This window comes from Oncorhynchus masou, chromosome 16 (assembly GCF_036934945.1).
Source record: "Oncorhynchus masou masou isolate Uvic2021 chromosome 16, UVic_Omas_1.1, whole genome shotgun sequence".
NCBI classification, from domain to species: domain Eukaryota; kingdom Metazoa; phylum Chordata; class Actinopteri; order Salmoniformes; family Salmonidae; genus Oncorhynchus; species Oncorhynchus masou.
In genome coordinates, this window is record NC_088227.1 from 29,461,615 (window position 1) to 29,488,680 (window position 27,066).

Consider the following 27,066-nt stretch of genomic DNA (forward strand, 5'->3'; position numbering starts at 1 on the left):
AGAGTGTTCCTACCTGACTTGGATGTGCTTTATAACTACTGTATCTCTGTGTGTATAGTGTGGAGACAGGAAGACAACAGATATGTGTGAGTGTAAAACAACAGTGTGTTTTCTGCTCCTGTGTAGACTGGCGAGACGACGGATGACGAGGAGGCTCTGATAGCCTCGTACACGTACGTAGGAGCCACCACCAACATCCACCCCTACCTCTCTGCCATGGTCAACTACGCACAGCCAGTCAAGTTCCAGAGCTTCGACGTCGCAGAAGGTAACCTTCAACAGTAATGCTAAATGAACTGATTGAGTGAGTGTTTAGTTACGGTGATTGTTAAACTTGTAGAACTTGTACTGCAAAATGAAGCTGGTTCAGATGATTTAGTTACTTGAGCTGTCATGGTGCAACGTCAAAGTTGTGGGTTGTAATGGTACACTTCTAGATGTATCAGTTACATTAGTCAGATGCGCTCTCTCTTCTCTCTTTTATTCTTTCTCGCTCTCTCTCTCTCTTCCTCTTTCTTATTCTCTCTCTCTCTCCCATTTTAACTCTACTGTCTCTTCTCTCCCCAGAGAGGAACATCCACCACAACATGTCGTCATTTAATGAGTCAGTGGGTTTGGGTTATCTAAAGACCAACGCCATCGAGTTTGTCAAGTATCCTTTGGTCGAGTGTCAACACTCACACAGCATGTAAATGCACACAGACAACATGGACATGATAAACACAGTAATTCCTGACCCGTGAAGTAGTCAAGATGAGCCCATAGTCCTTTATGTTACTATTCTTCTTAATGAATTACGGCATCAAAAGTGACTGACTCCCTAGATTTTCTAGACGGCAACAGAAACAATATCCATAGTGAGTCCCTTGGACCTTTTTATCCATGCCAAACTTAGTGCAAAACCACGCCCACGGGTAACCTAGCCACATTCAAAGCCGAGCTGATTGGTCATTGTTCGGACGTTCCCTGTGACAAAGTAAATGTGTGTGAGAGAGGAAGAATGCTAGAGAGGGAATCCCCTCAGTTTGCTCGTGCCTGCTATGCCACAAACCGCGAGAGATGCGCAGTTGCGCTGCCTCATTTGAAATGAGCTCAATGAAAGGCAAGCAACAAGTGACTCTGTAGATAGCTAACATTACATGATTGTCAGTAATAGTGAATCAATGGAGCAAGCTTTGCCCATTCAGCTAGAGCTACTGTTGCTATGCAGCATGCATAGTTGCCAACTAGCACAGATATCATGTAGCTAAGTATCTCAATAGTCCTTTAGAAAACACTTAGATAACCACACTGAGCTAACAGTAGACAACACACACTACTAGACAGCTTCAGCCCAATCGCTGTCGTAAGATACAGTTGAAGTCGGAAGTTTACATACACTCAGGTTGGAGTTAACAAACTATAGTTTTGGCAAGTCGGTTAGGACATCTACTTTGTACATGACACAAGTCATTTTTCCAACAATTGTTTACAGACAGATTATTTCACTTATAATTCCCTGTATCACAATTCCAGTGGGTCAGAAGTTTACATACACTAGGTTGACTGTGCCTTTAAACAGCTTGTATAGTTTCATAAAATGATGTCATGGCTTTAGAAGCTTCTGATTTCAGTGATTTGGAGGTGTACCTGTGGATGTATTTCAGGGCCTACCTTCAAACTGTGCCTCTTTGCTTGACATCATGGGAAAATCTAAAAATTGTAGACCTCCACAAGTCTGGTTCATCCTTGGGAGCAATTTTCAAACACCTGAAAGTACCACGTTCATCTGTACAAACAATAGTACGCAAGTATAAACACCATGGGACCACGCAGCTGTCATACCGCTCACGAAGGAGATGCTTTCTGTTTCCTAGAGATGAACGTACTTTGGTGCGAAAAGTGCAAATCAATCCCAGAACAACAGCAAAGGACCTTGTGAAGATGCTGGAGGAAACCGTTACTAAAGTATCTATATCCACAGTAAAATGAGTCCTATAACGACATAACCTGAAAGGCCGCTCAGCTAGGAAGACGCCACTGCTCCAAAACCGCCATAAAAAAAACAGACTACGGTTTGCAACTGCACATGGGAACAAAGATCGTACTTTTTGGAGAAATGTCCTCTGGTCTGATAAAACAGAAATAGAACTGTTTGGCCATAATGACCATCGTTATGGAGGAACAGGTGCACTTCGCAAAATAGATGGTATGATGAGGATGGAAAATGATGTGGATATATTGAAGCAACATCTCAAGACATCAGTCAGGAAGTTAAAGCTTGGTCGCAAATGGGTCTTTCAAATGGAAATTGACCCCAAGCATTCTTCCAAAGTTGTGGCAAAATGGCTTAAGGACAACAAAGTCAAGGTATTGGAGTGGCCATCACAAAGCTCTGACCTCAATCCTATAGAACATTTATGGGCAGAACGGAAAAAGTGTGTGCGAGCAAGGAGGCATAGAAACCTGACTCAATTTCACCAGCTCTGTCAGGAGGAATGGGCCAAAATTCACCCAACTTATTGTGGGAAGCTTGTGGAAGGCTACCCGAAACGTTTGACCCAATTTAAATAATTTAAAGGCAATGCTACCAAATACTAATTGAGTGTATGTAAACTTCTTGACCCACTGGGAATGTGATGAAAGAAATAAAGCCTGAAATAAATTATTCTCTCTACTATTATTCTGACATTTCACATTCTTAAAATTAAGTGGTGATCCTAACTGGGGCGACAGGGTAGCATAGTGGTTGGACTAATAACCAGAAGGTTGCAAGTTCAAACCCCCGAGCTGACAAGGTACAAATCTGTCGTTCTGCCCCTGAACAGACAGTTAACCCATTGTTCCTAGGCCGTCATTGAAAATAAGAATTTGTTCTTAACTGACGTGCCTAGTGAAATAAAGGTCAAATAAAAAAATAACTGACCTAAAACAGGGATTTTTTACTAGGATTAAATGTCAGGAATTGTGAAAAACTGATTTTAAATGTATCAGGTAAACTTCCGACTTCAACTGTAGCAGTTGAATAAGCACTTGATACAGGACCAGTCAAAAGTTTGGACTACTCATTCAAGGGTTTTTCTTTATTATTATTTTATACATTGTAGAATAATAGTGAAGACATCAATACTATGTGCATGTTGTAACCAAAAATGTGGTAAACAATTCAAAATATATTTATATTTGAGATTCTTCAAAGTAGACACCCTATGAAAGCGTTGCACACTTGGCATTCTCTCAACCAGCTTCACCTGGAATGCTTTTTCAATAGTCTTGAAGGAGTTCCCACATATGCTGAGCACTTATTGGCTGCTTTTGCTTCACTCTGCGGTCCAACTCATCCCAAACTATCTCATCTGGTACTGTAATTCACAGATGACTCACCTCCAAAAACAACAACAAAAGCAACTATCCATGAAGTCGATGCATCTGGTCAGTCATGCTGACTGCAATCACTCACTAAAAAGCTACATAGTTTAATGCAACTTTATATTCAGATTTGGGAAAATACCAAAAAGGTATTGTTGGCAATGTTTTGTTTTGGTGGTGATTAGAGGTCGACCGATTATGATTTTCAACACCGATACCGATTATTGGAGGACCAAAAAAGCAGACACCGATTAATCGGACGATTTTTATTTATTTATTTGTAATAATGACAATTACAACAATTCTGAATGAACACCTATTTTAACTTAATATAATACATCAATAAAATCAATTTACCCTCAAGTAAATAATGAAACATGTTCAATTTGGTTTAAATAATGCAAAAACAAAGACAAGGTAAAAGTGCAATATTTGCCATGTAAAAAAGCTAACGTTTAAGTTCCTTGCTCAGAACATGAGAACATATGAAAGCTGGTGGTTCCTTTTAACATGAGTCTTCAATATTCCCAGGTAAGAAGTTTTAGGTTGTAGTTATTATAGGAATTATAGGACTATTTCCCTCTATACCATTTGGATTTCATCAACCTTTGACTATTGGATGTTCTTATAGGCTCTTTAGTATTGCCAGTGTAACAGTATAGCTTCCGTCTCTCTCCTCGCCCCTACCTGGGCTCGAACCAGGAACACATCAACAACAGCCACCTTCGAAGCAGCGTTACCCATGCAGAGCAAGGGGAACAACTACTAGACGGCTCAGAGCGAGTGACGTTTGAAACGCTATTAGCGCCCGCTAACTAGCTAGTCATTTCACTTCGGTTACACCAGCCTCATCTTGGGAGTTGATAGGCTTGAAGTCATAAACAGCACAACGAAGAGCTGCTGGCAAAACGCACGAAGGTGCTGTTTGAATGAATGTTTACGTGCCTGCTTCTGCCTACCACCGCTCAGTCAGATACTTAGATACTTAGATACTTGTATGCTTGTATGCTAAGTCAGATTATATGCAACGCAGGACACGCTAGATAATATCTAGTAATATCATCAACCATGTGTAGTTAACTAGTGATTATGATTGTTTTTTATAAGATAACTTTGATGCTAGCTAGCAACTTACCTTGGCTTACTGCATTCGCGTAACAGGCAGTCTCCTTGTGGAGTGCAACGAGAGAGAGGCAGGTCGTTATTGCATTGGACGAGTTAACTGTAAGGTTGCAAGATTGCTTCCTCGAGCTGACAAGGTGAAAATCTGTTGTTCTGCTCCTGAACGAGGCAGTTAACCCACCGTTCCTAGGACGTCATTGAACATATGAATGTGTTCTTAACTGACTTGCCTCGTTAAATAAAGGTATAGAAAAAAAATTGGCAAATCGGCGCCTAAAAATACCGATTTCCGATTGTTATGAAAACTTGAAATCGGCCCGAATTAATCGGCCATTCCGATTAATCGGTCGACCTCTCGTGGTGATTCTGTCTCTTGCGTTCTTCCTTCTCTCGTGCGCCTCTACTTCTCAAAAAGGAACAATTGAACTCTGAATGTTGCTAGGTTTCTAGTAGGTGCCGTTTTGCACCAAGTTTGGCATGGATAAAAAGCACGCCCCCTGGACCAGAATTGACCAAGTTGCAACAGTTGTAACTTTGCAGTTTTAGGTCACCCAGATATGAGCCCATGATAGGGCTAGACTCTGCTGTATACTAGATGTTGTTTGTTTACAGTATCCATCTGTGGAAAACTGCCCTTGTTCCTCTGGGAGAGACCGAAGTGCCTTTGGAATGGGGAACACACACACATTCCAGTGGGAATGCAGGACACAAGCTGTTCCCTTCTAAAAATAGGTCTGTGGCCCGTTCGACTCGCTACACAAACACAGACAAACACACCACTGTTTCAACTTCCAGACCTCAGGTGCTGTACCATGTAATCCTACTGATCAAACATCATACCTACATACACCACACACATGCAAGCATAGACACACACAACTTCCACATGTATGTACACACGAACAAGCGCACACACTCTTTCCCTCCCTCTGTCCCTGTGTTAAGTCCTCAATGTTGGCGTCCAGCTACAACAAGCGTCAGATGAGTCGGATCTATCCTAAAGGAGGCAGGGTGGACTCCAGTAATTACATGCCTCAGATCTTCTGGAACGCAGGCTGCCAGATGGTCTCCCTTAACTACCAGACCCCAGGTACTGTACTGTACTGGAACATGTTAATCAAACTGCACATACGGACTCATACATAGATTCACATGACACACACACCTCATGTAGCATTATACCACTGTTTCTCTGTAACTCTCCCATCTGAGGGTTGAGGGATTGAACACACACACACGTGCAATTATAGATTCACATGCGACACACACCACACACACAAGGATAGATTCACATGTGACACACACAACACACACAAGGATAGATTCACATGTGACACACACCACACACACATACACTAATAGATTCACATGCGACACACACCACACACACAAGGATAGATTCACATGTGACACACACCACACACACATACACTAATAGATTCACATGTGACACACACAACACACACAAGGATAGATTCACATGCGACACACACCACACACACAAGGATAGATTCACATGTGACACACACCACACACACATACACTAATAGATTCACATGCGACACACACCACACACATACACTAATAGATTCACATGTGACACACACCACACACATACACTAATAGATTCACATGCGACACACACATACACTAATAGATTCACATGCGACACACACATACACTAATAGATTCACATGCGACACACACATACACTAATAGATTCACATGTGACACACACCACACACATACACTAATAGATTCACATGCGACACACACATACACTAATAGATTCACATGCGACACACACATACACTAATAGATTCACATGCGACACACACATACACTAATAGATTCACATGCGACACACACATACACTAATAGATTCACATGCGACACACACATACACTAATAGATTCACATGCGACACACACATACACTAATAGATTCACATGCGACACACACATACACTAATAGATTCACATGCGACACACACATACACTAATAGATTCACATGCGACACACACATACACTAATAGATTCACATGCGACACACACATACACTAATAGATTCACATGCGACACACACATACACTAATAGATTCACATGCGACACACACATACACTAATAGATTCACATGCGACACACACATACACTAATAGATTCACATGCGACACACACATACACTAATAGATTCACATGCGACACACACATACACTAATAGATTCACATGCGACACACACATACACTAATAGATTCACATGCGACACACACATACACTAATAGATTCACATGCGACACACACATACACTAATAGATTCACATGCGACACACACACATACACTAATAGATTCACATGCGACACACACACATACACTAATAGATTCACATGCGACACACACACATACACTAATAGATTCACATGCGACACACACACATACACTAATAGATTCACATGCGACACACACACATACACTAATAGATTCACATGCGACACACACACATACACTAATAGATTCACATGCGACACACACACATACACTAATAGATTCACATGCGACACACACACATACACTAATAGATTCACATGCGACACACACACATACACTAATAGATTCACATGCGACACACACACATACACTAATAGATTCACATGCGACACACACACATACACTAATAGATTCACATGCGACACACACACATACACTAATAGATTCACATGCGACACACACACATACACTAATAGATTCACATGCGACACACACACATACACTAATAGATTCACATGCGACACACACACATACACTAATAGATTCACATGCGACACGCATACAGACTACTCATTATTTGCTTTCTATTCATGATGAGTCATGTTACCCCCTACAGCACACATGCTCTCACAGACACTCTCTCTTCCTGTCTCTCTCTATATATCTCTCTCTTCCTTTCTTCCTTTCTTTCTCTCTATCTCTCTCTCTTCCTGTCTCTCTCTCTATCTCTCTTCCTATCTTCCTTTCTTTCTCTCTATATCTCTCTCTTCCTTTCTTTCTCTCTATCTCTCTCTTCCTTTCTTTCTCTCTATATCTCTCTCTTCCTTTCTCTCTCTCTATATCTCTCTCTTCCTTTCTTTCTCTCTATATCTCTCTCTTCCTGTCTCTCTCTATATCTCTCTCTTCCTTTCTTTCTCTCTATATCTCTCTCTTCCTTTCTTTCTCTCTATATCTCTCTCTTCCTTTCTTTCTCTCTATATCTCTCTCTTCCTGTCTCTCTCTCGATCTCTCTCTTCCTATCTTCCTTTCTTTCTCTCTATATCTCTCTCTTCCTTTCTTTCTCTCTCTCTCTTCCTTTCTTTCTCTCTATATCTCTCTCTTCCTTTCTTTCTCTCTATATCTCTCTCTTCCTTTCTCTCTCTCTATATCTCTCTCTTCCTTTCTTTCTCTCTATATCTCTCTCTTCCTGTCTCTCTCTATATCTCTCTCTTCCTTTCTTTCTCTCTATATCTCTCTCTTCCTGTCTCTCTCTATCTCTCTCTTCCTTTCTTCCTTTCTTTCTCTCTATCTCTCTCTCTTCCTTTCTCTCTCTCTATATCTCTCTCTTTCTTTCTCTCTATCTCTCTCTTCCTGTCTTTCTCTATATCTCTCTCTTCCTTTCTTTCTCTCTATATCTCTCTCTTCCTGTCTCTCTCTATATCTCTCTCTTCCTTTCTTCCTTTCTTTCTCTCTATCTCTCTCTCTTCCTGTCTCTCTCTATCTCTCTTCCTTTCTCCCTTTCTTTCTCTCTATCTTTCTCTTCCTTTCTCTCTCTCTATCTCTCTCTTCCTTTCTTTCTCTCTATATCTCTCTCTTCCTGTCTCTCTCTATCTCTCTTCCTGTCTCTCTCTCTATATCTCTCTTCCTGTCTCTCTCTCTATCTCTCTCTCTTCCTGTCTCTCTATCTCTCTCTTCCTTTCTTTCTCTCTATATCTCTCTCTTCCTTTCTCTCTCTATATCTCTCTCTTCCTTTCTTTCTCTCTATATCTCTCTCTTCCTGTCTCTCTCTCTATCTCTCTTCCTTTCTTTCTCTCTATATCTCTCTCTTCCTGTCTCTCTCTCTATCTCTCTCTTCCTTTCTTTCTCTCTATCTCTCTCTCACTCTTCCTGTAAATTTCAATTTAAGGGGCTTTATTGGCATGGGAAACATGTGTGTACATTACCAAAGCAAGTGAAATAGATAATAAACAAAAGTGAAATAAACAATAAAAAACTAAACAGTAAACATTACACTCACATAATTTCCAAAAGGATAAAGGCATTCGAAATGTCATTATGTTGTAACAGTGGCTCTCTCTCGCTCTCTTCATCTGTCACACACGCACTGTGAACCCTGTAGTCAGCAGATGCTGCCCCATGTCTGAGGGTGATGGGGTTGGAACATATGGCTCCCTGTGAGTGGGCATGTGTAGGGCTGGAGGGGGTGAGGGTCGGGGGAAAGAGAGAGAGGAGAGGAGAGGAGAAGATGTCAGTAAGGTGGATTATTCCCCCCTCTTCTCTCCCTCTGGGTTGAGCACAGCAACACTGCAGAATATGACTCTTCAATTTTTGAAGAAATCAACATGTCACAAATTAATTTAATCAACCAGAAAAAATGTATTCTGTGTGTGTATGTCTATGTCTATGTCTGTTGGCATAATGTGTGTGTGCATGTGACTGTGTGTGTGTCTATGTCTGTTGGCATAATGTGTGTGTGCATGTGACTGTGTGTGTGTCTATGATTTCCATTGTAATAACACCTATTTGGACTCTCTCTTGTCTCAGATCTGGCCATGCAGTTGAACCAGGGAAAGTATGAGTACAACGGATCCTGTGGGTTAGTGCTACTGTTCCTTTCTCCTCTCTCCATCCCCCACCCTCCTTACATCCCTTTATCTGCCCCTTCCTTTCTGAAAGCTCAACAATTAAAGCGTTTCACATCTCACAAGTGGTTGCCGGCGGGCTCACTCTGCCACTATCTCATTGATGGGGCTCCCCTCCTTTTATCATCTCTCTCTCCCGCTATCAGGCGCTATCTCTCTCCTTTCTCTCTCTGTATCCCCTATCTCTCCTTTCTCCCCCCCTCTTCCTCTGTCCTGGGGCTTTCACTATTAAAGTCAGATAGTTCATATGGGGAGGAGATCAGTAATGACAGTAACACCCCTACCTCCTAATGCTCTTCTAATGTGACTTTCACCCTTAACTAATGTCACACACACACACACACACACACACACACACACACACACACACACACACACACACACACACACACACACACACACACACACACATACCCAGGTCTCTCCTAATGCTCTTCTAATGTGACTTTCACCCTTAACTAATGTCACACACACACACACACACATACCCAGGTCTCTCCTAATGCTCTTCTAATGTGACTTTCACCCTTAACTAATGTCACACACACACACACACACACACACACTGGTCTCTCCTAATGCGTCTCCTGTCCTAACTCAGCTGGCACGCACACACACACACACACACACACACACACACACAGGTCTCTCCTAATGTGTCTCCTGTCCTAACTCAGCTGGCACACACACAGGTCTCTCCTAATGCGTCTCCCGTCCTAACTCAGCTGGCACACACACAGGTCTCTCCCAATGTGTCTCCTGTCCTAACTCAGCTGGCACACACACAGGTCTCTCCTAATGCATCTCCCGTCCTAACTCAGCTGGCACACACACACACACACACACAGGTCTCTCCTAATGCGTCTCCCGTCCTAACTCAGCTGGCACACACACAGGTCTCTCCTAATGCATCTCCCGTCCTAACTCAGCTGGCACACACACACACACACACACACAGGTTTCTCCTAATGCGATGTCATAAGGTGAATTCACCAATTTGTAAGTCGCTCTGGATAAGAGCGTCTGCCAAATGACTTAAATGTAAATGTAAATGTCTCCCGTCCTAACTCAGCTGGCACACACACAGGGTAGAATCACAATCATTGTCATCATCATTATATTCAGGCTAATTTACTGTAACCGTGTGAGCAGGAATATAAATTACCTAGCACTAATTATGCTTTTTGTATTGATTGATACAACCACCAATCCATTTACCTTGATATGGAAAATAGTTATGCACCATCTCTACAACATGATTTAGATGTAATTGTTAAAAGAGCTGAAAACACTGTATAACACATGTATAAACACTATACTGGCACATTACAGAACGTGTTTAGAGTGGCAAACAGCAGTAGAAACAACAACAAAACAAACTCCCCACCCCTGTTTCGGTAAAAAGAGGAGGAATGGGGAGAAATATAACCACTCTCAAATTCACAGACACAGCTGTGGATGCAAGGACTGACCATCCATGATATGAAAATGATAGTTTGAACCATGTTTTGAGGCTATACAGGGTTTGTTTAAATGTACTTTGTTTACAAACATTGGAGTAAAACAAGCTTATATATTGTGTTCTAATGGGGTCCGACTGTTGAACTAAGCTCATGAGGCATTTATAAGTTATATCCTTCAAAAATCAATGTGTAAATATCATTAATGTATAAGTCCAAAAATGGATGTAGCAACTGCAGATTCCCCCTTTAAACATAGAGTTAGATTTTTGGGGGGCCCTACTGGGCCACCGTCCCTTCTGTTGCGGTTTTCATGCGGCGAAGGAGAGTCGGACCAAAATGCAGCGTGTAGATTGCGATCCATGTTTAATGAAAAAACGTAAAACACAAATCAATACAAATACTACAAAACAAAAAGAACGTAATGAAAACCGAAACAGCCTATACTAGTGTAAACTAACATAGAGACAGGAACAAGGACACTAAGGGCAATCACCCACCAAACACACAAAGAATATGGCTGCCTAAATATGGTTCCCAATCAGAGACAACGATAATCACCTGACTCTGATGAAGAACCGCCTCAGGCAGCCATAGACTAACGCTAGACATCCCACAAAACCCCAATACAAAAACACACCACAATAACCGATTTCACACCCTGGCCTGAACGAATAAATGAAGAATAAACATAATATATTTCGACCAGGGCGTGACACCTTCTTTCTCTTCCCAGGTATCTGTTGAAGCCAGACTTCATGCGTCGCTCAGACAGGATGTTTGACCCCTTCTCAGAGACACCTGTGGACGGGGTTATTGCTGCTACCTGCAGTGTACAGGTACGAGGTCAGGAGTTCAAAGTTCACAGCACAGAGAGGGAGATGGAGGTAGATAGGGGTTATTGTAGTGTATCTGCATATGATCACCGTATGAATAAGAAACCAAGAGAGAAAAGCAATACAGTTGAAGTCGGAAGTTTACATACACTTAGGTTGGAGTCATTAAAACTAGTTTTTCAACCACTCCACAAATTTCTTGTTAACAAACTATAGTTTTGATAAGTCGGTTAGAACATCTACTTTGTACATGACACAAGTCATTTTTCTAACAATTGTTTACAAACAGGTTATTTCACTTATAATTCACTGTATCACAATTCCAGTGGGTCAGAAGTTTACATACACTAAATTGACTGTGCCTTTAAACAGCTTGGAAAATTCCAGAAAATGATGTCATGGCTTTATAAGCTTCTGATAGGCTAATTGACATCATTTGAGTCAATTGGAGGTGTACCTGTGGATGTATTTCAAAGCCTACCTTCAAAGTTAGTGCCTCTTTGCTTGACATCATGAGAAAATCAAAAGAAATCAGCCAAGACCTCAAAAATGTTTTTGTAGACCTCCGCAAGTCTGGTTCATCCTTGGGAGCAATTTCCAAACGCCTGAAGATACCACGTTCATCTGTACAAACAATAGTACACAAGTATAAACACCATGGAACCACACAGCCGTCATACCACTCAGAAAGGAGACAAGTTCTGTCTCCTAGAGATGAACGTACTTTGGTGAGAAAAATGCAAATCAATCCCAGAACAACAGCAAAGGACCTTGTGAAGATGCTGGAGGAAACAGGTACAGAAGTATCTATATCCACATTAAAACAAGTCCTATGTCAACATAACCTGAAAGGCCGCTCAGCAAGGAAGAAGTAACTGCTCCAAAACCGCCATAAAAAAGCCCGACTACGGTTTGCAACTGCACATGGTGACAAAGATTGTACTTTTTGGAGAAATGTCCTCTGGTCTGATGAAACAGAAATGGAACTGTTTGGCCATAATGACCATCGTTTGGAGGAAAAAGGGGGAGGCCTGTAAGCCGAAGAACACCATCCCAACGTGAAGCACAAGGGGTTGCAGCATCATGTTGTGGGGGTGCTTTGCTGCAGGAGGGACAGGTGCACTTCACAAAATAGATGGTATGATGAGGATTGAAAATTACGTGGATATATTGAAGCAACATCTCAAGACATCAGTCAGGAAGTTAAAGCTTGGTTGCAATGGGTCTTCAAAATGGACAATGACCCCAAGCATACTTCCAAAGTTGTGGCAAAATGGCTTAAGGACAACAAAGTCAAGGTAATGGAGTGGCCATCACAAAGTCCTGACCTCAATCCTATAGAACATTTGTGGGCAGAACTGAAAAAGCATGTGCGAGCAAGGAGGCCTTACAAACCTGACTCAGTTACACCAGCTCTGTCAGTCGGAATGGGCCAGAAATTCACCCAACTTATTGTGGGAAGCTTGTGGAAGGCTACTCGAAACATTTGACCCAATTTAAACAATTTAAATGCAATGCTACCGAATACTAATTGAGTGTATGTAAACTTCTGACCCACTGGGAATGTGATGAAAGAAATAGCTGAAATAAATCCTTCTCTCTACCATTATTCTGACATTTCACATTCTTTCAATAAAGTGGTGATCCGAACTGACCTAAGACAGTGATTTTTTTTACTCTGATTAAATGTCAGGAATTGTGAAAAACTGATTTGAAATGTATTTGGCTAAGGTGTATGTAAACTTCCGACTTCAACTGTACATGTGCTGAGAAGATGGGAAACCTGAAGCTCACTTGTGTGAAGTTTACTATTTTACAACTTAATGTTAGATGGTTCCTCACCCTGAAAGTAGTCTATAGACCAGGACAAAATGTACATCTGTGGTCCAGTTTTCTTTAAACAGCCATTACAAATTTCAGATAACTTTAGCCACCGCTAGCTAAAAATCCATGTCAGTGATGTGACCATATTACAAAATATGGTGTCCAAACATTTGACCATTTTCAAAAAAGTTGTATTATATTGTATTTAATTGTTGTTTGACTGGATGTGTATGTTCTCAGGTGTTTTCTGGTCAGTTCCTGTCTGATAAGAAGATTGGGACCTACGTAGAGGTGGACATGTATGGGTTGCCCACGGATACCATCCGCAAAGAGTTCCGCACCCGCATGGTGATGAACAACGGCCTGAACCCCGCCTACAACGAAGAACCTTTTGTCTTCAGGAAGGTACAGAGGAGAGGAGAGAGGGAGGGATGGAAGGAGGAGAGGAGATATATGTAGATGGGAGGGAGGAGGAGAGAGGGATGGGATAGTATATGATATGAAGGGAATAGGAGGATAAGGGAGTAGGAGAGAGGAATGGAAGAGCGGGAGAGGTATTAGATAGGAGAGACTGGAGAAATGGCTGAATGTAGAGAAGAAGACAGGAGAAGAAAATGTAGAAGAGGAGAACACTAGAAAGGTATAGGAAATGGAATAGAAAAGAATGGAAGGGAAATGGAACAGTTCATACAATGCTGCATTGGTTGTTTACTGGTAGATATTGGAGTTTAACAGCTTCAGGAGTAGCAAAGGGAGGGAGAGGTGAGTTGGAGGGGATTGATGTCCCTGTGGTACTTAGAACTACTCAGTGTGTCTGCAGAGAAGGAGAGGGGGAGAAGGCATGGAGGGAAGAGCGGAGAGGAGAGGGGGAGAAGGCATGGAGGGAAGAGCGGAGAGGAGAGGGGGAGAAGGCATGGAGGGAAGAGCGGAGAGGAGAGGGGGAGAAGGCATGGAGGGAAGAGCGGAGAGGAGAGGGGGTGAAGGCATGGAGGGAAGAGCGGAGAGGAGAGGGGGAGAAGGCATGGAGGGAAGAGCGGAGAGGAGAGGGGGTGAAGGCATGGAGGGAAGAGAGAAAGGGGATAACAGATGTATAGCATGAGAGAGAGAAAAAAGAGAGCAAATAGAGGAAGAGAAGATTAGAGACAGAATGGGGATGAGACGAAGAGAAGAAAGGATTAGATTGAAGGATAGAACCAGAGAGAAAGAGTACAATATCTGGAGATTAAAGGAGAGGGGTAGATTAGAAAGGTAGAAAATAAAAGGAGAGATGTGGAGAGGGGGAAGGACCTTGAGAACAAATAGAAAAAGAGGAGATGGGGGAGAGAGAATGGAAAGAGAAGGAGGGATGTGGGGCAGAGACTGGGTGTGTATGGGGAGGGGGGGTATGTGTGTGTGACTCCAGCTCCAACACACGTCATCAGTCACAGCCTGCTGCCTCAGTGCTGCTGGACACGCACACACACACACACACACACACTGACATCAGGAGGGCCATCTCACACTGTGCTGCTGGACACACACACACACTGACATCAGGAGGGCCATCTCACACTGTGCTGCTGGACACACACACACACTGACATCAGGAGGGCCATCTCACACTGTGCTGCTGGACACACACACACACTGACATCAGGAGGGCCATCTCACACTGTGCTGCTGGACACACACACACACTGACATCAGGAGGGCCATCTCACACTGTGCTGCTGGACACACACACACACTGACATCAGGGGGCCATCTCACACTGTGCTGCTGGACACACACACACACTGACATCAGGAGGGCCATCTCACACTGTGCTGCTGGACACACACACACACTGACATCAGGAGGGCCATCTCACACTGTGCTGCTGGACACACACACACACTGACATCAGGAGGGCCATCTCACACTGTGCTGCTGGACACACACACACACTGACATCAGGAGGGCCATCTCACACTGTGCTGCTGGACACACACACACACTGACATCAGGAGGGCCATCTCACACTGTGCTGCTGGACACACACACACACTGACATCAGGAGGGCCATCTCACACTGTGCTGCTGGACACACACACACACACTGACATCAGGAGGGCCATCTCACACTGTGCTGCTGGACACACACACACACTGACATCAGGAGGGCCATCTCACACTGTGCTGCTGGACACACACAGACTGCCACACCGTGCTGGCAAAAGACTTGCAGAGTTGCAAGTTGCACTTATACACAGACATTCACACATTTAGACATGCATGCATACACAGCTGTCTGGACTTCCATCGCACGTGCGGACACACACACACACGCACACACACACACACACACACAAAGCTCCTCTCCCTGGATGTGTGAATGTCTGCTTGCTGATGAGTTAATGGTTCTGTAATGGCCTTGTATATGGGCTAATGTTCGAAACAGATAGTAGAGAGCCTAGCTACAGTCTATTATCATCACTGCTGGGTATATGCTACTGTCATCACTGCTGGGTATATGCTACTGTCATCACTGCTGGGTATATGCTACTGTCATCACTGCTGGGTATATGCTACTGTCATCACTGCTGGGTATATGCTACTGTCATCACTGCTGGGTATATGCTACTGTCATCACTGCTGGGTATATGCTACTGTCATCACTGCTGGGTATATGCTACTGTCATCACTGCTGGGTATATGCTAATTATAATCACTGCTGGGTATATGCTACTGTCATCACTGCTGGGTATATGCTACTGTCATCACTTCTGGGTATATGCTATTATCATCACTGCTGGATATATGCTACTGTCATCACTGCTGGGTATATGCTACTGTCATCACTGCTGGGTATATTGCTACGGTCATCACTGCTGGGTATATGCTACTGTCATCACTGCTGGGTATATGCTACTGTCATCACTGCTGGGTATATGCTAATTATAATCACTGCTGGGTATATGCTACTGTCATCACTGCTGGGTATATGCTACTGTCATCACTGCTGGGTATATGCTACTGTCATCACTGCTGGGTATATGCTACTGTCATCACTACTGGGTATATGCTAATTATAATCACTGCTGGGTATATGCTACTGTCATCACTGCTGGGTATATGCTACTGTCATCACTGCTGGGTATATGCTACTGTCATCACTGCTGGGTATATGCTACTGTCATCACTGCTGGGTATATGCTACTGTCATCACTGCTGGGTATATGCTACTGTCATCACTGCTGGGTATATGCTACTGTCATCACTGCTGGGTATATGCTACTGTCATCACTGCTGGGTATATGCTACTGTCATCACTGCTGGGTATATGCTACTGTCATCACTGCTGGGTATATGCTACTGTCATCACTGCTGGGTATATGCTACTGTCATCACTGCTGGGTATATGCTACTGTCATCACTACTGGGTATATGCTAATTATAATCACTGCTGGGTATATGCTACTGTCATCACTGCTGGGTATATGCTACTGTCATCACTGCTGGGTATATGCTACTGTCATCACTGCTGGGTATATGCTACTGTCATCACTGCTGGGTATATGCTACTGTCATCACTGCTGGGTATATGCTACTGTCATCACTGCTGGGTATATGCTACTGTCATCACTGCTGGGTATATGCTACTGTCATCACTGCTGGGTATATGCTACTGTCATCACTGCTGGGTATATGCTACTGTCATCACTGCTGGGTATATGCTACTGTCATCACTGCTGGGTATATGCTACTGTCATCACTGCTGGGTATATGCTACTGTCATCACTGCTGGGTATATGCTACTGTCATCACTGCTGGGTATATGCTACTGTCATCACTGCTGGGTATATGCTACTGTCATCACTTCTGGGTATATTGCTACTGTCATCACTGCTGGGTATATGCTAATTATAATCACTGCCGGGTATATGCTACTGTCATCACTGCTGGGTATATGCTATTATCATCACTGCTGGGTATATGCTACTGTCATCACTGCCGGGTATATGCTACTGTCATCACTGCCGGGTATATGCTACTGTCATCACTGCTGGGTATATGCTAATTATAATCACTGCCGGGTATATGCTACTGTCATCACTGCCGGGTATATGCTACTGTCATCACTGCTGGGTATATGCTAATTATAATCACTGCCGGGTATATGCTACTGTCATCACTGCTGGGTATATGCTACTGTCATCACTACTGGGTATATGCTAATTATAATCACTGCCGGGTATATGCTACTGTCATCACTGCCGGGTATATGCTACTGTCATCACTACTGGGTATATGCTAATTATAATCACTGCTGGGTATATGCTACTGTCATCACTGCTGGGTATATGCTACTGTCATCACTGCTGGGTATATGCTACTGTCATCACTGCTGGGTATATGCTACTGTCATCACTGCTGGGTATATGCTACTGTCATCACTGCTGGGTATATGCTACTGTCATCACTTCTGGGTATATTGCTACGGTCATCACTGCTGGGTATATGCTAATTATAATCACTGCCGGGTATATGCTACTGTCATGACTACTGGGTATATGCTAATTATAATCACTGCTGGGTATATGCTACTGTCATCACTGCTGGGTATATGCTACTGTCATCACTGCTGGGTATATGCTATTATCATCACTGCTGGGTATATGCTACTGTCATCACTGCCGGGTATATGCTACTGTCATCACTGCCGGGTATATGCTACTGTCATCACTGCTGGGTATATGCTAATTATAATCACTGCCGGGTATATGCTACTGTCATCACTGCCGGGTATATGCTACTGTCATCACTGCTGGGTATATGCTAATTATAATCACTGCCGGGTATATGCTACTGTCATCACTGCTGGGTATATGCTACTGTCATCACTACTGGGTATATGCTAATTATAATCACTGCCGGGTATATGCTACTGTCATCACTGCCGGGTATATGCTACTGTCATCACTACTGGGTATATGCTAATTATAATCACTGCTGGGTATATGCTACTGTCATCACTGCTGGGTATATGCTACTGTCATCACTGCTGGGTATATGCTACTGTCATCACTGCTGGGTATATGCTACTGTCATCACTGCTGGGTATATGCTACTGTCATCACTGCTGGGTATATGCTACTGTCATCACTGCTGGGTATATGCTACTGTCATCACTGCTGGGTATATGCTACTGTCATCACTACTGGGTATATGCTACTGTCATCACTGCTGGGTATATGCTACTGTCATCACTTCTGGGTATATTGCTACTGTCATCACTGCTGGGTATATGCTAATTATAATCACTGCCGGGTATATGCTACTGTCATCACTACTGGGTATATGCTAATTATAATCACTGCTGGGTATATGCTACTGTCATCACTGCTGGGTATATGCTATTATCATCACTGCTGGGTATATGCTACTGTCATCACTGCTGGGTATATGCTACTGTCATCACTGCCGGGTATATGCTACTGTCATCACTGCTGGGTATATGCTAATTATAATCACTGCCGGGTATATGCTACTGTCATCACTGCCGGGTATATGCTACTGTCATCACTACTGGGTATATGCTAATTATAATCACTGCTGGGTATATGCTATTGTCATCACTGCTGGGTATATGCTACTGTCATCACTGCTGGGTATATGCTACTGTCATCACTTCTGGGTATTGCTACTGTCATCACTGCTGGGTATATGCTATTGTCATCACTGCTGGGTATATGCTACTGTCATCACTGCTGGGTATATGCTACTGTCATCACTGCTGGGTATATGCTAATTATAATCACTGCTGGGTATATGCTACTGTCATCACTGCTGGGTATATGCTACTGTCATCACTGCTCTGTGATAACATGTTCTACCTTATAAACTGACTCATTCTAGTGAAAATGGTATGAATCTTAACCCTCTTTCCTATTTCTCTCTGTCTTTTGCTCTCTTCCCTCTCTCTCTCTCTTTCTCACTCTCTGTCCCTCCCTCCCTCTCTCTCTCACAGGTGATTCTGCCAGACCTGGCTGTGCTGCGTCTTGCTGTGTATGATGACAATAATAAGCTGATAGGTCAGAGGATTCTACCATTGGAGGGTCTACAGGCAGGATACAGACACATCTCTTTACGCAACGAAGGGAACAAGCCTCTGTCTTTACCCACCATTTTCTGTAACATAGTACTTAAGACCTACGTACCCGAAGGCTTCGGAGGTGAGGAGACACACTGACACACACACACTCGCTCCCTTGCAAATACACAGTTGTACTTTCTCTTCAGAATTGTAGGTTAGAGGCAGCAGAGGCCGTGTGTGTGTGTGTGTGTGTGTGTGTGTGTGTGTGTGTGTGTGTGTGTGTGTGTGTGTGTGTGTGTGTGTGTGTGTGTGTGTGTGTGTGTGTGTGTGTGTGTGTGTGTGTGTGTGTGTGTGTGTGTGTGTGTGTGTGTGTGTGTGTGTGTGTGCGAGAGAACCCCTATTGGGTTCAGATGTGTGCTACTGAACTCTATATTATTCACTCATAAACACTTGAGTTTGGAGACTAGGGTTGCAACATTTTGGGGAATGTTCGGAGGTGGAAACTTTCTGTGGGAATTAACGGGAATGTATGGGAATTAACAAAAAAATATACAAATTAATATTCATTTAAATGTAGATGTTTTTTGCATTGGATATATTCACCATATCATACGGAGACAGAAACATAAACATTTTATCTTATCATATGTAGACATAATTGCAAATTATTAAATCCTTCCAATATAAATTTTAAAAACAATTTAGTTACGAATTAAACTTTAATTAAATGAGTTGACTCTTCACATGGGATGATTTCATTGAACAACAAAAGAAATGGAATATGGAAGGATCCCCGATGATCCATCACATCACATCTGTAAAATGATAGTCTAGAAACTAAATCTTTGGTTGTCTTCCTCTCAGGCTTCCATGTCTTCTCCCTGGACCTCCTCAATGTCCACCTCATGAACATCAGACTCTGAGGCCTCATCTTCACTGTCACTTTCCAACCTTGTTGGCTCATTGTCAGGCTCTAAAAGTCTCAGATTTGCCTGAATGGCCACCAATTTTTCAACCCTTGTACTGGTCAGCCTGTTGCGTGCTTTGGTGTGTGTGTTACCAAACCAGTTGCACTCTGAGGCGGCTGATGTTGGTGGGATTTAGATGATGGAGGCAACAGGGGGAAGAGCCTCAGATCCACAGAGTCCCTTAAACCAGGTGGCTGATGAGATATGTTGGCACGACTGCAATATTGCATCTCTATCCCAAAGCCCTTGCTTGGAGGTGTACTTCGCCAGACTGCCAAGAACCTTGCCCTCATCCAGGCCAAGGTGGTGAGACACGGTAGTGATGACACCATAGGCCTTGTTGATCTCTGCACCAGACAGGATGCTCTTGCCAGCATACTTGGGGTCCAACATGTACTCTGTGGCGTGTTTGGGCTTCAGGCAGAAGTCTTCATGCTTTTTGATGTATTTCAGAACTGCAGTTTCCTCTGCTTGGAGCAACAGTGAAGTGGGCAGGGCAGTATGGATTACTTCTCTTACCTCTGCAAGCAGAGTCTGAACATCAGACAGGATTTCATTGTCTCCCTTAATCCCTTCAATGGCTACTTCTATAGGTTTCAGGAGTTCCAGGCTGCCCACCACTCTCTCCCAAAATACATCATCCAGGACTATCCTCTTGATGGGGCTGTCCATATCGGCAGACTGTGATATGGCCATATCTTGGAGAGACTCCTTCCCCTCCAGGAGACTGTCAAACATGATGACAACACCACCCCAACGGGTGTTGCTGGGCAGCTTCAATGTGGTGCTCTTATTCTTCTCACTTCGCTTGGTGAGGTAGATTGCTGCTATAACTTGATGACCCTTCACATACCTAACCATTTCCTTGGCTCTCTTGTAGAGTGTGTCCATTGTTTTCAGTGCCATGATGTCTTTAATGAGCAGATTCAATGCATGAGCAGCACAGCCAATGGGTGTGATGTGAGGGTAGGACTCCTCCACTTTAGACCAAGCAGCCTTCATGTTCACGTTGTCTGTCACCAGTGCAAATACATTCTGTGGTCCAAGATCATTGATGACTGCCTTCAGCTCGTCTGCAATGTAGAGACCGGTGTGTCTGTTGTCCATTGTGTCTGTGCTCTTGTAAAATACTGGTTGAGGGGTGGAGATTATGTAGTTCATTATTCCTTGCCCACGAACATTCGATCACCCATCAGAGATTATTGCAATACAGTCTGCTTTCTCTATGATTTGCTTGACATTCACTTGAACTCTGCATCCAGCAAATGAGTAGATAAAGCATGTCTGGTTGGAGGGGTGTATGCTGGGTGGAGAACATTCAGAAATCTCTTCCAATACACATTGCCTGTGAGCATCAGAGGTGAACCAGTTACATACACAGCTCGAGCAAGACATTCACCAGCATTTCTCTGACAACGTTCCTCCATTGAGTAAAAAAGCATCTGAATCCAGGAGGACCATGAGCTGTCGATAAGGTGTCTGATTCATCATTTTCACCTTTGTCAGAGGTTGCGTGTTGTGAGCGCTGAAGGAACTTTATGCACTTGGCCAGATGATTCTGCATCTTTGTTGCGTTCTTCACATATGATTTGGCACAGTATTTGCAAATGTACACAGCTTGTCCTTCTACATTAGCTGCAGTAAAATGTCTCCACAGATCAGATATTGCCCGTGGCATTTTCCTCTAAAGATTAGAAAACAATTTGTTTAAAAAAAAAAATCTATGTACAGATGAATAGTTAAGCCGTTAGATTAAACAATTGCTTTGTAAAATAAATGTTTGTTCAGTTAGCAGTCTCAAGCAAGCGAAAACCCACATGGTAGCAAAAGCTAACGAGCAAAAATTGTTAACAAGTTAGAAATTATTTAAACACACTTTGCTGTAGGCTACTATTTACTAGTTAACAAAAAAGAATGTACGTCTTTTAAAATATATTCACCTCACCCAGTATTGTAATCAGAATTTACCAGAAAGCATGTAGTCCTTGGCTCAGACAGTGTAGTAGTGTGGGCTCAATAGCATCTCATTAGTGTGCAAGATCTTGAGAATCAGCTGTACATGTGATGGAAGAATGCACTGTGCATGCAGAGGTTTGCAATTCCATTGAATTGGGGATAGTTTAACCAAAATATGCCACAAAACGTAGAATTGCCTTTTGTGTATCCCACAAAAAAGGTTCACTGTTATAAGCTATAACTTTTTAGATGAATTTTAGCAAAATTCCCAGGCTTAACTGCCCATGGAACATTTTGGGAAATATTCTGGAAATGCATCGGAAAGTTTCCGACCCTTTGCAACCCTAGTGGAGACCGTGTGTGTGTGTGTGTGCGTGTGCGCGTGTGTGTGTGAAGAGCTGGGAACGTGTGCTTGCGTTGTCCCTTTCTCAGCTGGTCTTTTGTCTTTCTCTTTCATACCACACACACACACACACACACACGGTCCAATTTACATCTCCGTTCAATTTATTCATAGTAGATACTGAAGTGGATGCAGAAGGCTCTGGGGAGAGGGAAGGAGATGAGAGAGAGGGCAGAAGAGGAGAGAAGAGGAGGTGAATAGAGGAGAATTTGAAGAGAGGAGAGGTAGAGAAGAGAAGAAGAAAGCGAGAGATTAATTATTATATTTATACATTTTTGTGGGTGCTTATATTTGTCCTATGAACACGTGTGTATTAATACGCATGTATGAATTGTAAATGTGTTTACATCCCACTCTCCCTGGGACACCCTCGGGGGAGTGGGTCACAGCCAGGTTCCGAAGAGGATGACAAGAGACAGTTAACAAACTGTCCCTGCTTCCTTCCCTCCGTTCAGGGTGTGCTGCCCTACAGTGTATTCTACATCAGAAGTAATGACACAGAGCAAATGAGGATGGTAGCATAGCAAGTGTAATAGCCACTTATAGAGAGACACAAACATGGAGATACACAACATATTTGACTAGTCCTTAAGCCAAGCCAAGGCAATCATTATGATGATAACCCATAAGCAGTGTTGAAAGGCTGTGGGAATGTTTCAAATCCAAATAATGGGAGCATCATTCTCTGTCTTTTGCAGGAGGCTTTCATATTATCTACTCAAATATATACAGATGTAGGATTTTAATTTGATCACCCTGTTGCAGGAGAATTGCAATGCAGGAAATGTAGAACTTGTAGTGTATTTCAGGTTTAAAGTATTTTTAAGTTTTTAATTTCCAATTTGAAATTTCAGACTTGATTTTCCCATATCAAATATTTATCAACTCATATTCCTACTGTGAGAAACTGGCACAAATTAAGATCCTACATATGTACCTGCTTAATTTCATTCAATAGAATGTTGCTACAGCAGGAGAACGTTGTCATCTTTGCTTGTCTTTCTGTATAATGACTATGTTTAGACTGCAAATAACGATAGAACCTCAAATACATCGAATATGACAATACATTACATTGAAGTTCCAACACTCCATTCCCGTCCAGTTCAGTGTATTGATTAATCTCCTGTCTTCTCTCTAGCCATCGTGGACGCCCTGTCAGACCCCAAAAAGTTCCTGTCCATAGCAGAGAAAAGAGCGGACCAGATGAGAGCTCTGGGGATTGAAACGGTACATGTAACGAACTGTATGTGTTGTAGCCAACTGGTCTATTGTGTGTTGGAGTTAGCTACAGCACGTACACTACCGGGCCAAAGTTTTACAACACAGGTTTTTCTTTATTTGTACTATTTTCTACATTTTAGAATAATAGTGAAGACATCAAAACTATGAAATAACACATGGAATCATGTAGTAAATGTGTAGTGTTAAACAAAATTACATATGTTTTGTATTTGAGGTTCTTCAAAGTAGCCACCCTTTGCCTTTCATGACAACTTTGCACACTATTGGCATTCTCTCAACCAACTTCTCCTGGAATGGTTTTCCAACAGTCTTGAAGGAGTTCCCACATATGCTCAGCACTTGTTGGCTGCTTTTCCTTCACTTTGTGGCCCGACTCATCCCAAACCATCTCAATTTGGTTGAGGTCAGGGGATTGTGGAGGCCAGGTCATCTGATGTAGCACTCCATCACTCTCCTTCTTGGTCAAATAGGCCTTACACAGCCTGGAGGTATGTTTTGGGTCATTGTCCTGTTGAAAAACAAATTATAGCCCCCACGAAGCCTAAACCAGATAGAATGATATATCGCTGCAGAATGCTGTGGTTGCCATGCTGGTTAAGTGTGCCTTGAATTTTAAATAAATCACAGACAGTGTCACCAGCAAAGCACCCCTACACCATAACACCTCCTCCTCCATGCTTTATGGTGGGAAATACACACGAGGAGATCATTCATTCCACCACACCGCATCTCACAAAGACACTGAGGTTGGAACCAAAAATGTCCAATTTGGATGCCAGACCAAAGGACAGATTTCCACCTGTCTCATGTCCATTGCTCATGTTTCTTGGCCCAAGCAAGTCTCTTCTTATTATTGGTGTCCTTTAGTAGTGGTTTCTTTGCAGCAATTAGATAATGAAGGCCTTTTTCACACAGTCTCCTCTGAACAATTGATGTTGAGATGTCTGTTACTTGAACTCTGTGAAGCATTTATCCTCTGCATGTCACGGCCTGACCTTAGAGAGCTGTTTTATTTCTCAATTTGGTTAGGTCAGGGTGTGATTTGGGGTGGGCATTCTATGTTGTTTGTTTCTATGTTTTGGCCGGGTATGGTTTTCAATCAGGGACAGCTGTCTATCGTTGTCTCTGATTGGGAATCATACTTAGGCAGCCTTTTTTCCTTTTGGTGGTTGTGGGTAGTTGTCTTCGTTAATGCATGTGTAGCCTTACGGAGTTTCACGTTTGTTTTGTTGTTTATTGTTTTGTTGGCAACATTGCAAAATAAAGGAACATGAACGCTCACCACACTGCACCTTGGTCCTGACATTTCGACGAGCGTGACAGACCTACCCACCACCGAAGGACAAAGCAGCGTGGAGAAAGGGACTCATGGACATGGGAGGAGATCCTGGACGGTAAAGGACCCTGGAGGAAGGCTGGAGAATATCGGTGTCCAAAGGAGGAGATAAAGGCAGCGAAGGAGGAGCGGCAACGATATGAGGAGGCAAGTCATCGACGGAAGCCTGAGAAGCCACTCCAAAAATATTTTTGGGGGAGGCACACAGGGAGGTTGGCGGAGCTAGCTCCCCGTGCTCACGGCAAGAAGCGTGGTACTAGTCAGGCACCGTGTTGTGCGGTAAAGCGCACGGTGTCTCCAGTGCGCGTGCACAGCCCGGTGCGCTCGGAGCCAGCTCTCCGCAAGTGCCACACGAGAGTGGGCAACCAGCCAGGGCAGATTGTGCCAGCTCAGCGCTCTTGGTCTCCGGTGCGCCGTTTCGGCCCAGGGTATCCTGCGTCGGCTCTGAACACTCTCCGGTGCGCTGTGACCGTTCAGGACGTCCTGTGCCTGCGCTCCGCACGTGCCGGGCTAAAGTGGGCATTCAGCCAAGAGGAGTGGTGCAAGTGTTAAGCACCAGATCTCCAGTGCTCCCCCACAGCCCGGTTTGACCTGTGCCTGCGCTCCGCACGTGCCGGGCTAAAGTGGGCATTCAGCCTGGAAGAGTGGTGCCAAGGATAAGCACCAGATCTCCAGTGCTCCCCCACAGTCCGGTACATCCTGTGCCTGCTTCACGGATCAGAGTCTCCAGTCCGGAGCCTCTGGCGATGGCCTCCAGTCCGGGGTCTCCGGTGCGGCCTCCAGTCCGGGGTCTCCGGTGCGGCCTCCAGTCCGGGGCCTCCGGCGACGGTCCCCAGTCCGGGGCCTCCGGCGATGGTCTCCAGTCCGGGGCCTCCGGCTACGGTCCCCAGCGAGGGTCGAGGGTCTCCGCACCGGAGGCGCCACCAAAGTGGGTGGGGCAGAGGCCACGCCCGGAGCCGCCACCAAGGGTAGATGCCCACCCGGACCCTCTCCTATAGGTTCAGGTTTGCAGCCGGGGGTTCACACCTTTGTGGGGGGGGTACTGTCACGCCCTGACCATAGAGAGATGTTTTACTTATCTATTTGGTTAGGTCAGGGTGTGATTTGGGGTGGGCATTCTATGTTGTTTGTTTCTATGTTTTGGCCGGGTATGGTTCTCAATCAGGGACAGCTGTCTATCATTGTCTCTGATTGGGAATCATACATAGGCAGCCTTTTTTCCTTTTGGTGGTTCAAATCAAATGTATTTATATTGCCCTTCTTACATCAGCGATATCTCAAAGTTCTGTACAGAAACCTAGCCTAAAACCCCAAACAGTGAGCAATGCAGGTGTAGAAGCATGGTGGCTAGGAAAAACTCCAGAGAAAGGCCAAAACCTAGGAAGAAACCTAGAGAGGAACCAGGCTATGAGGGGTGGCCAGTCCTCTTCTGGCTGTGCCGGGTGGAGATTATAACAGAACATGGCCAAGATGTTCAAATGTTCATAAATGACCAGCTGGGTCAAATAATAATAATCACAGGAGTTGTTGAGGGTGCAGCAAGTCAATACCTCAGGAGTAAATGTCAGTTGGCTTTTCATAGCCGATCATTCAGAGTATCTCTACTGCTCTACCGCTCTCTAGA

At 43.7% G+C, this 27,066-nt stretch overlaps 1 protein-coding gene across 4 annotated transcripts in view; it reads left to right on the plus strand.

Annotated features, from left to right (window-relative positions):
• LOC135557797 (1-phosphatidylinositol 4,5-bisphosphate phosphodiesterase beta-4-like) overlaps positions 1–27,066 on the plus strand; it is a 185,752-nt gene that overhangs the window by 130,466 nt on the left and 28,220 nt on the right. For all 4 annotated transcript variants that reach the window (XR_010458264.1, XM_064991420.1, XM_064991422.1 and 1 more), the window contains 8 exons: positions 127–268; positions 568–652; positions 5,436–5,560; positions 9,262–9,313; positions 11,556–11,658; positions 13,720–13,884; positions 19,469–19,673; positions 24,003–24,091. Coding sequence is in view for 3 of the 4 variants with exons in the window: in XM_064991420.1 (XP_064847492.1) it covers positions 127–268; positions 568–652; positions 5,436–5,560; positions 9,262–9,313; positions 11,556–11,658; positions 13,720–13,884; positions 19,469–19,673; positions 24,003–24,091 (966 nt within the window). In the remaining variant the exon portion in view is untranslated. The remainder of the gene's footprint in view (positions 1–126; positions 269–567; positions 653–5,435; positions 5,561–9,261; positions 9,314–11,555; positions 11,659–13,719; positions 13,885–19,468; positions 19,674–24,002; positions 24,092–27,066) is intronic.